General features: G+C 39.1%; 1 protein-coding gene across 6 annotated transcripts in view; it reads right to left on the minus strand.

Moving 5' to 3' along the window:
• Positions 1-15,941, minus strand: part of LOC121641929 (RNA-binding motif, single-stranded-interacting protein 3-like) — a 175,867-nt gene that overhangs the window by 129,411 nt on the left and 30,515 nt on the right. Inside the window, exons 1-2 of one of the 6 annotated variants that reach the window (XM_041988321.1) lie at positions 13,672-13,903; positions 12,647-12,967 (exon numbers count right to left, since the gene is read on the minus strand). In XM_041988321.1, the coding sequence (XP_041844255.1) occupies positions 12,647-12,721 (75 nt within the window). In that variant the 5' untranslated portion in view covers positions 12,722-12,967; positions 13,672-13,903. Of the gene's footprint in view, positions 1-12,646; positions 13,906-15,941 lie in introns of those variants that run through there. The other 5 variants (XM_041988319.1, XM_041988322.1, XM_041988323.1 and 2 more) reach the window with 5 other exon arrangements.

Raw genomic sequence — 15,941 nt, forward strand, 5'->3', positions numbered from 1 at the left:
TTCCCCATTCCTGGGAAGATTGACAACTATTGGTAGTTCCCAGTCTCTGTGAGTTTTTCCCAAGGTCAAAGCATACAGAGCTCAGAGAAATTTTAAGAAGGCCAAGAGCTACATACCAGGCTTTACAGGAGTGGGTGAGCATGATAAATAGTAAAGTTCTTGACAGTAAAATTAGAAAGATACCTAACAAAAAGGTCTTGTTTGGAAGGATTACAAGGGGAAAGTCTCTTGTCTTTAAATTGAGCATGGCAGCACAGCTTAGGGTTGGGGGAGGATTTGGGCTTGAGTCAACCATGAACTCGTATACAAAAAAAAGTTAAAGTCAAATGTCAAATCTGTCTCACAGCTAAAGCTGTCCATCTGGCAGCATCTGTCCATCTCAACAGCAGCAAATCTACAACAGATTGGCTGAAAAAGAAAAGAATCAAAGTGTTGCAATGATCCAGTCAAAGTTCATAACTCAACCTGACTGAAATGCTGAGGTCAGGTTGACATCAAGTGCACAGGTGATGAGAGAAGCTCTCACAAGCGGGTTGAGAAATTCTTCCATGACACTGAAGGTCTTTAAACTTTTCTCAGCTTAGAAATCATTCTGCTCATTCCAGCTCAGAATATTATTACTCTTTTCTCAACATAAATACCTGATTTAATGCATTCTGTAAAGCAAATGACAAGGTGTTCTGCAAAGTAGAAAGACAGTAGCGAGGGAGAAAAGGGTACATTTTTAATTTACCAAAATACACTGAACACCACAAATCATTTTACACCGGCCGCTTAGATATTCATCTGTGGAATTTCCCTTTAACCTGCCCGACCTGTGCTGCCTTGAGACAGTAAGAGATATAAAAAGACCAGTAAAAAGAAGAGAACAGACAGGGTGGCATACAGAAGCAACACCTATGAGGAACAACATGTAGGGAAAAATTCCTCAGGCCATTCTTTCAATTATCTCTGTAGTCCCTGGCGTAGGGATCGCTCACCCACCGATGCACAGACCCTCCCAACCCACCCCGTCATGCTCCCATCAGGGAGTTCACACAATGAATGAAAAATGAGAAACGAGAAACACGCTGACAATTGAAATCCCAAAGCTGATAGCAATAATGACATCACATATTTAATGCACGGCATGTGTGCGAATAATATTTTCGGGTAATAGATTCAAATGTTCAATTATAGAAATTTATTAAGGCCATGAACAGAAAATATTATAATTCTTCACTTAAATCCAAACAACAACAACAACAACAATAATAATAATAATAATAATAATAACAACACACAATAAATATTGTATTTATATGCATTGGGCCACTTTAAAGTGGGACAAATTGAGATTCAGCATCAGTAATGTTATTGAAAGTGTACTGACAGCATGTAGGTGTATATAATTTCTAATTAAAACTCGATTTCCATACTTATATTTTAGAAAAACAAACAATACAGGGACGTCATGGGTCAGCAGATCTTATCACAAAAGACTCCCACACATGTCAACTTACGATGTTAGTTACAGAAAACGACAAGAATCACATCAGCAATTCTTTTAAAGCCATAAACAAAGATAATGGAGTGAATCAGACTAAACACCAGGATAGATGATAATTAGAGCTGCATTGCTACAGTACTTAAATCCAGTAAAAGCACATAACAAGACAGTGTTTGCTTCACTAACTTATGCTTTAATTTGAGCCTAACAAGAAAATAACCAGAGGAAATGTGCTGTTTGACTGTAATGTTGGATGAAAAGATGTCAGTGAAAATAAACTGTTAAAAGCTGGAAATGTATAAACTTCTGATTACCAGCGGCTCTTCACTGACACCTGGGTAAACTGTAACATGAAGAAAGAAGTATTTGACTAACACTGTACCTTTTGAACTTTTTCTCATTCTCTCACCGATCTCTAAAATCTTATTCTCCTCTCACAGATGGGAAGTTGAGCATCTAGACGTATTTATAAAAATTATATGCACTCAGTTTCATTAAAAATCAAAGCTTCTCCACAAGAGGACAAACAATACATTTCTTTAATCATCTTTCAGAGTGTGATATTTGTATAGTGTGTCAGCTCCAGCTGGTGCTTACGGAAATACACACACAGCGAGACATTTTATTTGGAGCAATGTGAAGTATTTAATTATAAAAAATTTCAGTTTTGTTCCATGTTTTTAAAAATGGTCTTATCTGAATGGACATAAAGGTTTAAAGTGCTGGATTTGAAGACTACAGTAAAGCTAAGCCCCTTTCAGACAAGACCTTCCACATATCAGTCTCATGGCATCTGAATGTCTCTGCTTCATGTGTGAATGAGCACTTTGGGTTTGTTTTATGTATTTATTTATTTATTCTTTATTTATTTATTTATTTTTTGGGCTTGAACGTTAAGTCACTCAGATCCAGTGATTGTTTGCTTTTGGCTGTCCCGAATATTGGCTGGCTCATGAAAGAGAATGTATTGTCTTAAAACATATGAATGTCTTGATTTTTAATTCCATTTATAAATTATAGCTTTTAATAATTTTATTGATATATATATATAATTTATTTTAATTGTATTGCAATTCTTGGTTTCTTCATTTGCTATTTTTGTGCTGATGAAATTTCTTAGTAGTTATGTGTAGCACTTTGGTCAACAGCAGTTGTTTTAAATGTGCTTCATAAATAAACTTTACTATCTTCAGAAACTACATTAGCCTCATGGTCAGGGGCATTGCCCTCAATATTGAATTATACACACACAAACATGTGAATAGCTAAAGGTTGTGGTCTTTTTGATCCCACCTATAAAGTCTTGGTCATGCACTTAACATTGGGCTTTAAAAGGCAGCAAGCTGATGTCCAAAGAATTGTGAATTACTTGTAAGCCTAAGACATTCTCAAAGTGCTCAGTATTTCTTTGCCACTTCCTTTCAATAAATGTATTTTAAATTTAACTCTGAACAGGATTTGCCAATGCGTCTTTGTACCAACTGAAGTTACGGCAGCTGCCAGACAATATTAAGTTGTTGGACATTCGATGAGGAAGTGTTGGTGACTGCTGGAGCTCCCAGTAATTTCCGTGGTATAAATGTTTGAGGTTGAGGGCTCTGACAGGAGCTTTTAAGAGGCAGAGAATCCATTAGACAAGGGTTGCTACAAAGTGGCCAACGATTAAAAATGCAGCAGTACCATTATTCCCTGACCCAGCCTCCAACTTCAGTCTTCCTCACTGCATCACTCTTTATTTCCCTTTGGACCATTGTCTCTCTTTCTTTTCCTTGGAATTCTGTTTTGCTACAGCCATCTGTTCTTTTTTTATATTTATTACTCCATATTTCCCTTCTCATCCCTTTTCCTTCTTTCTCTTCCTTTCTCTCTTTTACCAAATATTTTTCTATTACCAAACTGGCAGGTGGGAGCTTCGCTCACCCCTCTGTGCACGTGTTGACCTGCTGAAGCTTTTTCACTCCTATTCGGAAAAGTGAGGCAATGGTCAGCATCCGCTACTGTACTGGGACGAGAATAGAACAGCCCACGGAGAATAATAAATGGACATATATGGGTGGTTAGGAGAGTCCCTTTTAAGCAGTAAAAACTACGGGCAATGTGAACAGATGGTGGGAGAGAAGGAGAGAGAGCCCAGAACACAGTGGGAGAGAGGCAGGAAAGGGGCAGAGAGAAAAAAAAAAGCAGGGAGACTGTTGAGAGGGCATTAAAAGAAGGCAACATAAGGACATTCTCTCTTGTCTGCACTGGCACACAATGCTATCAAGATCAGAGCTGAGTTCCAAACAGAGTAGTTGGGTCTTTAAACAACATGCACATGCCAATGTTGTCGGCTATAAAACTACAACTGATGCAGCGAGGCAGATGTATGAGGAGAAAGAGGGCATGAGCAGAATGCACACTGGGCCATAAACCCTATATCCCTGTTTACTTTACACACTAAACACACACTATTTTGTGTCTGTATGTGTGCGAGATGAGTGCTGCATAATTTATGGTCACTGTTTCTGCTAAGGCCAAGTACTTTATGTTTGACAAGAGGTGGAACAGAGACTTGAAAGAAGACAAAGAATGAAATGGATGATTAGACGATTAGTGAATCAATTTCTTGACGCTGTCCTTGTGTTTAAAGATTTGCATTTCCATGTTGTGTGTGTTCCTCTTTTTCTCCTGCCTTTATGTTTGCTCATCACAGCTAAGTCAAACACCGACCACATTTATTTAGTGCATAATGGAGAGTAATTGAATGTGAAAAGCTCATTTTTGAAGGGATGCAGTATTCTGTTTGGATGTCCAGGCGTGTCCACATGTGTCATTACTTTGATATCAGCTGAATGCTGTTTCTCATTACCTTAATTAAAGCTCCTTGTGTGCCGCTGAGCATATTAGCACACTGATCTGCGGCAAACTAATGATCTGCTGGTTGATAATGCAACTTTGTTCCCCTCTGTTAGCATTTCTTATCGTGCTCTTAGTGATTATCATCAAAGATTTGCATTTCCAACCAGCCATCATCAGAGACTAAAAAGATTTAAAAACTTGAATAGCGATACTAAATTCAGAGGTGATCCTTGCATGCTTTCACAGATGAAAGTTCAGACACACACATAAACAGACAGAAAATCCTAATCTGAAAGTAGAGCAAAACATGAAGATGATCAGAGAAATACAGACATGAAGGAAGATGAGATAAATACTGCCGGAAAGATTCTTAACATTTTAAAAACCATGTAAAGCTAACTCAGAGATCTGCTTCTACTCTCTTTTTTTCTCATTAGAAAATAATAGCTGAATGTAAAATATATACTAGTGAACTGTATAGTTATCTGCAGAACATCCCTGGCTCCTAACTGAGATTTTCCAAATAAGGATGATGGAGAAAGGAATGATAAGAGAAGGATTAGATTTAATGAAGGCTAAAGTTGATGGGCATATCCTATGGGTTTTCAGAGGGTTTAAAAATGTGTCCAAAGAACTGGAGCAACTGGAGTAATTACAAACAGACTGATTTAGAAAAAAAAAACATAGATGAAGAGTTGAGGAACATTTGTAACATGAAGTACTCATTGTGAAACGAGAATTGTAATATGTAGTTTTAAACCTAGCCAAGGGGAATAGGTGTCTGCATTTAGAGCAGAACAGTAAGAACAGTGACATGTACAACTTCACCCTCTCGCCTCCAAATAGAGGCCTCGTTACTTATAAAAATTGCAAACACTATTTCTCTTTACATCTTGTCAGGTATGTTTAATATTTGCTGAAACTGAGTAAAATGTTTAACAACATTTCACAAGGTTATTCGTGCAGTGTATGCATAAATGTAGAAATACAGATCTTGAAAGTCAAGATTATCACATAGCCTCAGTGCAAATGGGACACAAAATTACCCAATGGTGTGGCATTAATATCACTCTATCTACCATTCTTTGACAAGCCTAAAGACTAAGTAAGAGAGGTTGATGAACACAGGTCAGTGTTTTGAAGTACATTGCCCTCTGTTATGCACACTCCCAAGCCTTAAGCTGGCGTGGAGTGCCCAGGAGTTGAGATACTTCATCTCACAACTTTGCTTTCCAGCCTGACACAATACTGTCTTCCTCAGCCTTATGATATGACAACACACTACTAACTACATTACAACACATTTTTGCCAATACAAATGAAGAAAAATAAATAGATAAATAATAAATGAATAAATACATAGAATTAATTACATGAAAAGTGTTTTTGATAATGGCTGTATCATTACAAACTAGAAACACGCAGAGAACGCCGACTTCCACCAAACCATATATATATATATATATATATACTTTATTTATTTATTGAGTTATTTTTGCCAGTGATTGTAGGTATTTTTTATTAGTTAGAAGCTCCTGTTGCAAAATTATCCATAACTCCCCATAATACAGAATCCTTTAAAAAATTCCTGGATCCAGTATCCAGATCACCCCCAAAACTAATCACTTCTTCCTTATTCCATTTCAGAGATTTTCTGAAGATTTTATCAAAATCTGTCTCTATATCTTTTTAAGTTATGTTGCTAACAGACAGCAAACAGACAAACCAACCAACGCTGCCGAAAACATGAAAACATGACCTCCGCCTTGGCAGAGGTAATAAGGTTTTGAAACAGTAAAAAAAAAAAAAAAAAAAAAAAGAAAGAAGTAAAAAAAAGAAAAGAATATCTGTGGCCATAAAAAATTACATTCTGAACAAAAATCTGCAACCCACAGGAGCAATAATACTCAGCAATAATAACGGAAACCAACCCTTTTAGTCATCTTAAATAATACTTATTCTGAAGAAAAACAGTTTTAAGGACAGATCTTCTCCCTATAGCTACAGCATGATCCCTGAAAGAATCACACAGAAAATACAGCAATATCCACCCTGATCTCCTTCTACCCTCTAATGGACCTAATTAAGAACCACTAGGTTTACATAAGAAGGCTTGCTGCTGCTCCTCCACATCCCCTGCTAGTGTACACCAACAGAACCTATAGCCCATTATGGAGGCAGAGCAAGAGCAAATCTGTGTTTAACAACCACAAATCTACACACACTCTGTCATCTGGCTGGCTTATCATTGTTAGTTTAAGCTAGTTTTTTATAACCGCCTTCGTGTGAAGGTGCTTTGTGTGCATGAGTGTGAGGAAGTCTGTGGCTGTTAAAAGATATTGTTAGGTAGTGAGCTAGTCTGCATATATGTACTGTGCAAAAGTCTTGAGCCACACTTCTTTTTTTAAATAGTGTAATGAAAGCAGGAAAAAGGTTCAATGATTTATCGAAATGTGCAAACACAAGTGGAAATAGATTATATAAGGCTAAACCATTTCTTTAATAGAACTGTGGCATGTTTTCGTATGTTTTCTGGTTTATCTGCAGTGTTAAAACAATCTATTACCCCCCCCCCCCCCCCCCCCCCTCCTCCTTTTGGTGCCTTGTTCAACCATTTGGTACAGCAAATCTAATCACTACATCTCATTAAAAATCTGTGGAAGTTACCTGTACTGAACCATCCCTACCTCTACCTGTTTGGGTAAATATAAATGTGTCAGTGATGGACAGATGTGAACGTGAAAGTGCAACAATAAGTGTTATTAATTACTACATGAATTTAAAAAAAATGCCTGAAGATAAAGCTTTAAGGTTTGTTCTGAGAGTGGTCAACAAAGGATTAAATATCACCCAAAACTTTAAAAAGATGACTATGTATGCATGTTTTAGTATTTTTGTGCTAAAGGAATTGGGTCTGTTCAGTTGTCTCAAACTGTTGCTTACCAGACAGTTCCTGTATTTTCTTATATGGTCAAGTTCTCCAATCAGCGTAATCCAGCTAGATCATGCATTTAGTACAATGTGACTGTTTTAAAAGCAAATGTTTTTGCACTTAAAGGAACAAGTGATTCACCAATAACTCTCAGAGCACAGTGCTTAGGTTTTGTTTCAGAGATGCGCCCAAGAAAGTGGGTTTCTGGTTGGAAGGACAAGTTGCCCTTTTTTTTAAGTTATGGGAGGCAACAATATTTTCTATTAATACATTTATTCACTGGGCAACCAAAAGTATCTTTTTGTTGCTTTTACATCCACTGAGAAGCCAAGCCAACTTATATACACAAGCAGAGTAGTTAGCATCTACTAACATGCACTTCACAGATTGTGTACAAAGAAAAGCCATTAGCAACTTAGCCATGGGTAACAATGAAGAGGTGTGTAACATTCAAAGGGTTGTAGGGGTGAAAAACTGAGCAAAGGTTATTAAATTTGGAAAAAAATAAGAATAATAAATTTTGTAAAACTACAGCTGATGAGATTATTTACCAGATGTGTCCTTCTGTAATCTTTGTCATGGTGGTTCCACCACATATTGAAATAATGCCTCTGATTCTGAGTCAAACACATATCGTAGGGTTTGAGGTGTTGTCATTTTCAGAAATAGCATCTATCTCCAAATTTTTCATTAATTACAAGTTTCAGTGCCCAGCTGATCAGCGACAGGAGCAGTGCATGGTCACGAATCACCTCCATCTTTTCCCCTGCCCCTCAGTACAGGAATTCAACAACTAAGAAAAGACTTTCCCCAAATCCTCCCATCCTCTGGAGGACACCTCCCCCAAGCAGAACGCTCTCACACAACATGAAATAATTAAACTATTTGGAGTTATGACAGGTGCAAAGCTAATCTCAAAGTACCAAGATTGATAATGAAATGATTGGAAGTTATCACACCACATCCAGTTCAAGCAGTCTCCAGGAATAGTTGGCTGACAAGTGGTTTCACACTACCCCATTTATATTGAGGTCCATCCTTTGGGGAGGATTCAACATTCCATAAAACCTGCTGCCATTCATTTTCAGTCCAGTTTTGGCTTACAACTTTTTCTCTGCTACTCCATTTGTCCAGTTTATTTATATATTTTCAGGACACACTTCACACCATGCATGCCAAGTTCTCAGCTAACAGAAGGAATTACCTTCCTGGTGCAGAAATGCATGTTTTTTTTTTTGTTTTGTTTTTATGTCTATCAAGCTTGGCATTTATTATAGAGGCAAGAAACAAAAAAAAAAAAAAAAAAAAAAGAAAAACAATAACAAAGAGCCTTAAGATACAACTTAGTATTCTTTGCTTAGTTGCAGGGCTCGAATTACACCAAGGTTTTGGGGGTGCCTTATTTTCAGGTGCGCACCAGAACTTTGCAAGTCACGTGCATAAATATTAGAGCATGTAGTAAAGTCAAAACTTTGGTTACTACCAAAAGAAACCCTCTGCTTCTACTGTATGCAACTTGTTTAATCAGAGACGGGGACAGAAAGTTCTTTTAACAACCACAAAAGGAAGCATATCAAGTGTTTGTTATATGGACGCTCACAGCACACAAAGAGCAAACAATGCTGCTGTCCACGGTGCTGACGGAATCAGAACGGATCACCTGCGTCGTTTGGAGGACTTATTTAATTAGATTAAAAAAACGACTAAACACATAATGCTGACAAATTATTGCTATTAAGGAAACAACAGGAACCTTATTGAAAAATTAAATGTAACCTGAAAGTGGACTGTTTAGGGCTCCCCCTTAAAGGATCAGCAGAATGTCTTTAGGGGAGATCTGCCTTTCAGAGGAGCCAAGCTCCTCTGAGCGCCCCTGAAATTCAAACCCTGCTTAGTTGTTTGTTTTGTACAGACACAACACTGATTCATCTGTTTGCCATGAAGGGGCTCAACAAAGAGAACACAAATGACTGGAAAGGAAGCTAAATGTTAAAACTAAAAAACAAAAAAACTTCATTAACTAGTTCAAATCCACTGTAAGATATGACAAGAAAGTTTGACACCTTGGAAGCATTAAATAAAATCAAGGGGTGGTTCAAGACTTGTATGGTGCTGGACAAATACTTTAATTTTCACAGAAAGAAAACCCTCATGCGATCCCATAATATTAATGAGATCTCAATCAGACCAGTAAGCAAGAGAAGAAATATGTTTAGTAATATGAGCTACAGACAGATCAATAAGTACAAGGGCTTTAGTTTTTGTCTTTTTTGTGTTTTGTACATAAAGAAAAGGAGTCTGAGCACTACCTGCATGCTCCACTTACACCCACACACACCCTCCTATATGTGAGAGCAAAACAGGCAGATCAAACTATAGGCCATTGTCAAGGTCCACATAGATGTATAACTGAGGCCTTTTAAGGGGCCTTAGATCCACACCAACATACACACGCACACACACACACACACACACAAACCATTCTTTTGGGACTCAGAGAGCTTTGTAAAGGGGTCAGGCAGAGGGGGATTCACTGTTCAGACACACACTCTCAGTACTCACGTAAAACACTTCTGCACTTTATCCACACAAAAGTGAGCAAATATATTCATCTCGCACACAAATTGACAGACAAAGTTGCAGGTTAACATGCAGTCACGGCCACAAAACTGACATACGGATGCATGTTTTATTCGTCCATGAATGCATTTGTGAACACACACACATACTCATAGTGTAACTGCAGCTAAGAGTGTAAGCTCTGTGTAGGTAGGATCCAATTTGATTTGACCTTGACAGCAGAGAGAGGGGCTGGTGGGAAGAGGGGGATGGAGGGATGGAGGGAGTGTAAGGAATGAAGTGATGGTCTGGGCCAGATGCCTGTTGCAGATACTTGAGAGAAATGAGATGACCTTGAACTGATGGAGATAAATCATGGAAGAAGAGAGCAGTGCGACACTGAGACATCTGTACGCATAAAACTGGGTGACAGACATGCCTCACACGTTAAGTTAATCTAACCTACATGAGCTTCCACAGCAATATCTTGCGCAATAAACCTACAAATCCTTAAATGAATTGCTAAATTTCCTGATGTTGCTTTAATTAATTACAAAATGATAAAATTAGTTTCTTATTTCACGTCATCCTGTTATAGAATTAATTTTACTAACAGATATTCAACATCTATGTATAAAGTTTTTGGAAATGGAAATTTAGCAGAGAGAACAATGTGCACTTCCCAGTCTTCCATATTAGCAAATGAAAAGCATGCTCATTGTTGGAGATAGTGTTCATTGCAACCAAATCACAGATGAGCATTAAGAAATGCTTCCCGCCCTCCGTTTATTCATCTTGAGCACATTCTTAAAACCAGCAGACAGCTCCCACATGTAAATGTGAACAACTCTGAGATCAGCAGATAAGTGGCTGATGCTCACATGCCACAAATACAAAGATGCAAATGTCTCTGGCAGCTAATTTCTGCAGTTAATTGGGAACATTTATTCCATTGTCTAAACTAAAGTCAAAGAATTGCAAGATTAAATGTGTTTAAACCAAGTACTGAAATATGTTTTAAAGCCAAACTAGTGTTGGTATATTCAAAATGTGGCTTATCACTTCTTCTCAAATCCACCCACCAATTAAAGAGTGATACATCGATTGTATAAAAGGTTTATACATATTTTGACTGGAGAGTATTAGCTGTATTACCACTTAATTGCTGATTTGGACTCAACCAACCCTGCATCTTTGTAGCAACTGTTATACACTGACATTATCTGAAACTCATGGCAGTGAAACAGTCGTGTTCAGTGGAAAAACTAGTAAGCACTGAACATATCGTAACATTTTAGATAAAAAAAAAATGAATGGTCCATATAATCCACATTAAACCTATAGTGAAAATACACCTGTCAGCCTATCAAATTTAATATCTTCAGAAGCTTTAACCATTTGAATAACTTTGCAATACTTTTGGCACTAATACACTTATTTTAAACAAAAAAAACAAAAACATGTAAAAAAAAAAAAAAAAAAAAGTTTGGATGCATTTTCACCAAAATTTTACCAGACTTGTAGGATTTTATTTAATTAATTTACTTAATTTGTTATTGCAAAAAATGAATGGTAATTCAATTAACAATCCAAATTTAAATGACTCTTTTGTTTCTGGTGCAACTAATAGTATCCTGGTCACCACTTAACTATGCTGATACTGATCTAAAATGTGTGTGGATTGCATTTTAACATACTTTTAACAGTCAAGCAATAATTTTCTTACCTGCTCTTCCCACACTGTGTCCACTCAATAGCGTGATCTCTCTATTCTCATAGCATCCCACTCCTACACTCTTTCTGTGAGTCTCTCTCCATCTCTCACTGACACATGCACATTTACTAGATATTGCAGTAAAGCTGCCAACTCCTCACATTTACTATCACACATCCAAAAAAAGAAAAGAAAAAAAAACAGATGAATCACAGCAGACAAAGGGAATGGCGGCTGATATGATGCAGGAGCAATCGATCAGGCCTTCATAATCCATTTTCTTCCACTTGGTGGTAGAAGAATCAGAGTATGTCAGCGTATGTGTTTTTGAAATGAATTTATCAAGATACTTGGTTTATGCATTCTACATGTAAAAAAGAGAAAGTGGTTTAACGCTGCAAGAAACAAGAAAAAACTGGCAGTTTTCTGCATACTGAGTAATCCGAGAGGTATATCAGGTTCAATCAATCATTTCTACAACATGCTATCATATGATGGCCAGTGAAGGGAGGGGTGCTGCGGGAGAGGGTGATGGAGTGGGAGAGGGACAAAATAGGGGAGAAAACAAGGGCTGAGGGAAGGATGGGCCCCCTGCCCTGAACTTGAACTTAGAGCTGGTGGGAGCTGGTAGGGTCGGAGAGAGGAGGGAAGGGTCAAGTGCTAAGAGAAGATGGCCAAGAAAAAATCCCGCTGAGTGACATCAATATCTCTCTGCTAGAAGACAGGTGGGGGACATTGTTCTGTTTCAGAAGGTCTTCCAGCATTTATCTTGACGCCTTTTTTAAATAATAGAGTGAATTTTGGCTTCTACTAATACTCAGACCAGGATGTGCTCTTCAGACAGCTTCAATCAGACCCTTTTGAAGTCATGTTTTATATTTTAAGGAACATCATACTCAGAGTAGATTCACCAAGGAGAACTCTGCTAATGACCCCTGGCAAACTTAATTTTTTCCTTACGTGGTACTGATTGGGCTTAAGACTTCAAGAGATTTCATTTAGTTGCAGGATAAGTTTGTGCTATTTACAAGATATAACATGAATATGCACTGGCAAGACTCAAGCACCTTTGAAGTAGAGGGGTAAAATAGGTCAACCTTGAGGACTATCTTACCTTCGTCTGGAAATAGTGGGGGTAGTAGTAGGTGTAGTGGGGGTACATTGGCTGCTGCTCCAAACGTTTTCCCATGTAGCTGGAATCCAACTGAAGAGTCCTGAAAGCTGGAGGTAGAAGCTCACAGGTGGGGCGCAATCACTTCCAGCTGCTGGCTTGGATCCTTCAGAGGGCTTTTTCCAAAAGTAGAAGATGCAGAGAGAAAGCTCTCCTCTCGCAGGTGAAGGTGTTAAATGCACAGAAGGGACGGACAGTAGGACAGATACTACGTGGGATTTCAGTCTGTCTACTTGTCCTCACAAAGCCTGCCTTCTCCTGGGTCTAGAAAGAGAGATGCCGAAGTAGCAGCAGAGAGAGGTTGGGGAAGACAGAGGTGTGGGGTGAGGAGAGGAAGATGTGGAAGGATAGTAGCAATACAGGAAACAATAGATGGAACTGAAGAGGAGGACGCTGAGTGGGTAAAAGAAGAGGGAGGAGGAGGAGGAGAGGGGATAAATGGTTGGGTTTCGCTTGCCGGTTGTTTGCGCTCTCCGCTCTAGAAATTAGACTCACTCTTCTTTTCTGCTGCCCTGAACATGCCCCTAAATTTGCTTTCCAGAGTCTCTCTATAGCCCTTTCTCTCTTCCTGTGTATCCGTTTCCCCGTCTCCCCTTTTCCACTCTCTCCCACACCAGACGAGACTCTGATCCCAATGAGAGCCCAGCTGTATCCTGGAGAACACACGCTGTCCTCTGCTCTATCCTCAAAAGACAGTGAAATCAGCGATGAACTCACACATGGATGTGGAGCTGGGGAGAGAACAGGAGGAGGAGGAAGAGGAGGAGGAGGAGGAGAAAGGGTGGTCTGGAGCTGAAGCTGTGACTGCTTTTTTTTTTTTCTCACTCCCTCCCTCTTTTGTTAAGCTCCGGGGATAGATAGGTAGATATCGCTGGAGCCTGGCGTGGAAGATGAGCAAAAAGAAAAAGCCTTGGTAAACTCTTCTTGCTGAAGAAGAAGCAGACAGCCTTATCCAAACGTGCACTCACACAGAGGAAAATCCCTTCAGATCCACAAGGTGCCCCTCCAACTCTCTTCTCTTTTCTTCTCTTCCCCTCGGCGATCCCTCTCTTTCTTCTCAAGCTCTCTCCCTGACGGCTTGCTTCCCACTGAGCCTGGCAGCCGTCACTGTGTCTGAGTGTGTGTGTACGTGTGTGTGTGTGAGTGGAGGCAGTGGCGGCAGGGGTGGTGGTGTGTGCATGCGGTATGTGTGTGACTGTGCATGTAGCTGAGAGGGGAGTGTGTTTGTGTGGTTGTTGGCGTCTGCTCCACTCTGCGTGCTGAGGGATGGAGGGGCTCGGCTTCAGCGCAGCTACGCTCCTCCCTCAATCCCTCTCTTCCTCTCCTCGTCTCTGTCTCTCTCACTCTGTGTTTATCATGGAACTAGAGGACAGTGGGAGTGGCTGGTCCTACCCTCCTTCAAGTCTGTGTGTGTGTTTGCTTTCAAAAGAAACTGAGATAGACAGACATGGGCTGTCCTGCTGGTAAAGCAGAGGTGGGAGGGAGAATAGAGAGCAGCAGCTGGGCAACAGGCTGAGAAGATACTTACAGTAAGGGGCATAATTTGGAAACAGAGAGACCCCCCCTACTGGTATTCTATAGATGCAGCAGTGCTTTAACTGGGGAGCATACATCTATTTTTTTTTTTAATTCGTTACAATATACATTATTATAATTATCTGGAATAAGTGCTGTACATGTGTATGAACACATATGAGCAACCAGGCTTAACCTGTTTTAAAACTTTTGACCCTGCAAAATGCCCATGATGATGCATCATTCACATACAATGAGTAAAAGGACCAACATGGAGTGTGTGCATAGCTGTGTGGATGTGTGTGGCACAGTGACCCACTGACACAGTGCTGCCTGTTATATGATGTAACCCGGTTTAAGTAGTGCTCTTACATAAGCACAGTGAGCCATGCATGAAAAGACTGCACTGCCCTCTCACTACAGCTCTGTGCGTGCGTGCGTGCGTATCTGTGTGTGTGTGTGTAAAATAGAGAGAGAGAGAGAGAGAGAGAGAGAGAGAGAGAGAGAGAGAGAAAGAGAGAGAAGGTTGGCAGACAATGAAAGTTCAATGCAGTGGAAACAAGGGCCACAAGAACAGAATGCAAACAAAAAAACCTCATCTAAGATAAGGACTTCATTTCATGTGGGTAATTAAACTAGACGACAGCCAGTGATGCAAAAACACGTTGCTGTCTTTCTACCATTGTATGCGTGTCTCAGAGGAGTTTTTCCTTTTTTTTATCATTACGTTCCTCTTTCACATACTGTGCAAGACATCATAATAATAGGTTTGGCTCAGACATGAACTGAAACATCTTTAAAAGCAGCAAATAGTTAAAGGAAAGTGGAAGGTGTGTAAAATTAAAATCAACAGCACACATTGCAAGATGCTGCAATACCTACAGTTTCATGTACATTAGGCCTGTAATGATAGCGGTTTTTGTTTGGATGAAATTCTTTTTGCAGCCTCTGAGGTTGAAACATAAAGGCAATGCTAAAAACAAAGTAGGGGTTAGCTGTAGCAAATATATCTCATCATGAAAAAAAGTACAGGTGGGAGATTTATTTTTTTAATAAGTTGAATTTTATTAAATTTAAAAAATGATGAGATGGGCAGAGGAGCTTTGAGTGACAGCTGAATTACCTAATGGAAATGAAGAGCATCCTCTGGCTCTTGTTCAGATCTATTCCCTGCTTTTCAGTTCTTGGTGGTGGCAGAGGAGCAAGTTTAGCTCAATGTGCAATTAAAATTTTAAAAGTGTCACATTAACTCTGTCTACTCAAAAAAGAGTCACAAGTAATAATAACTATGTATACTGTAGCAAGTACACCAAGAACCTATGCTTTTACTGAATCAAGTTGTGTCTCTCTAATGATCTGGCAACTCTGTGAGGTGAAAAATAAAGACACAATTATGCTTCTTTTAAAATATTATAATAAAAGTTGTGGGTCTTGCAAATTACTTGGAGAAAAATAAAGCAAGATGGGACTGGCAGACTGCCTTCAAATATAGAAGAAACATGGTAGAAATGCTATTATTAGCTGTTATTGCTGGTGCTGCTGGACAAAAAAGTCAGGAACAATGTGTGTTAGCACTTTTGACTCGTTCATTTGGCTTATGTTGGGTTTTTCAACTTGTGATGGAGATAAAAAAAAAACCTGCTGTTTATCCTTGCATTATGTTGGTCACATTTCTGAGTAACTACCCATAATGAGTAATACTGGGTAAATCAGTACTCTATCT

Source organism: Melanotaenia boesemani, chromosome 6 (genome assembly GCF_017639745.1).
Source record: "Melanotaenia boesemani isolate fMelBoe1 chromosome 6, fMelBoe1.pri, whole genome shotgun sequence".
Lineage (NCBI taxonomy): Eukaryota > Metazoa > Chordata > Actinopteri > Atheriniformes > Melanotaeniidae > Melanotaenia > Melanotaenia boesemani.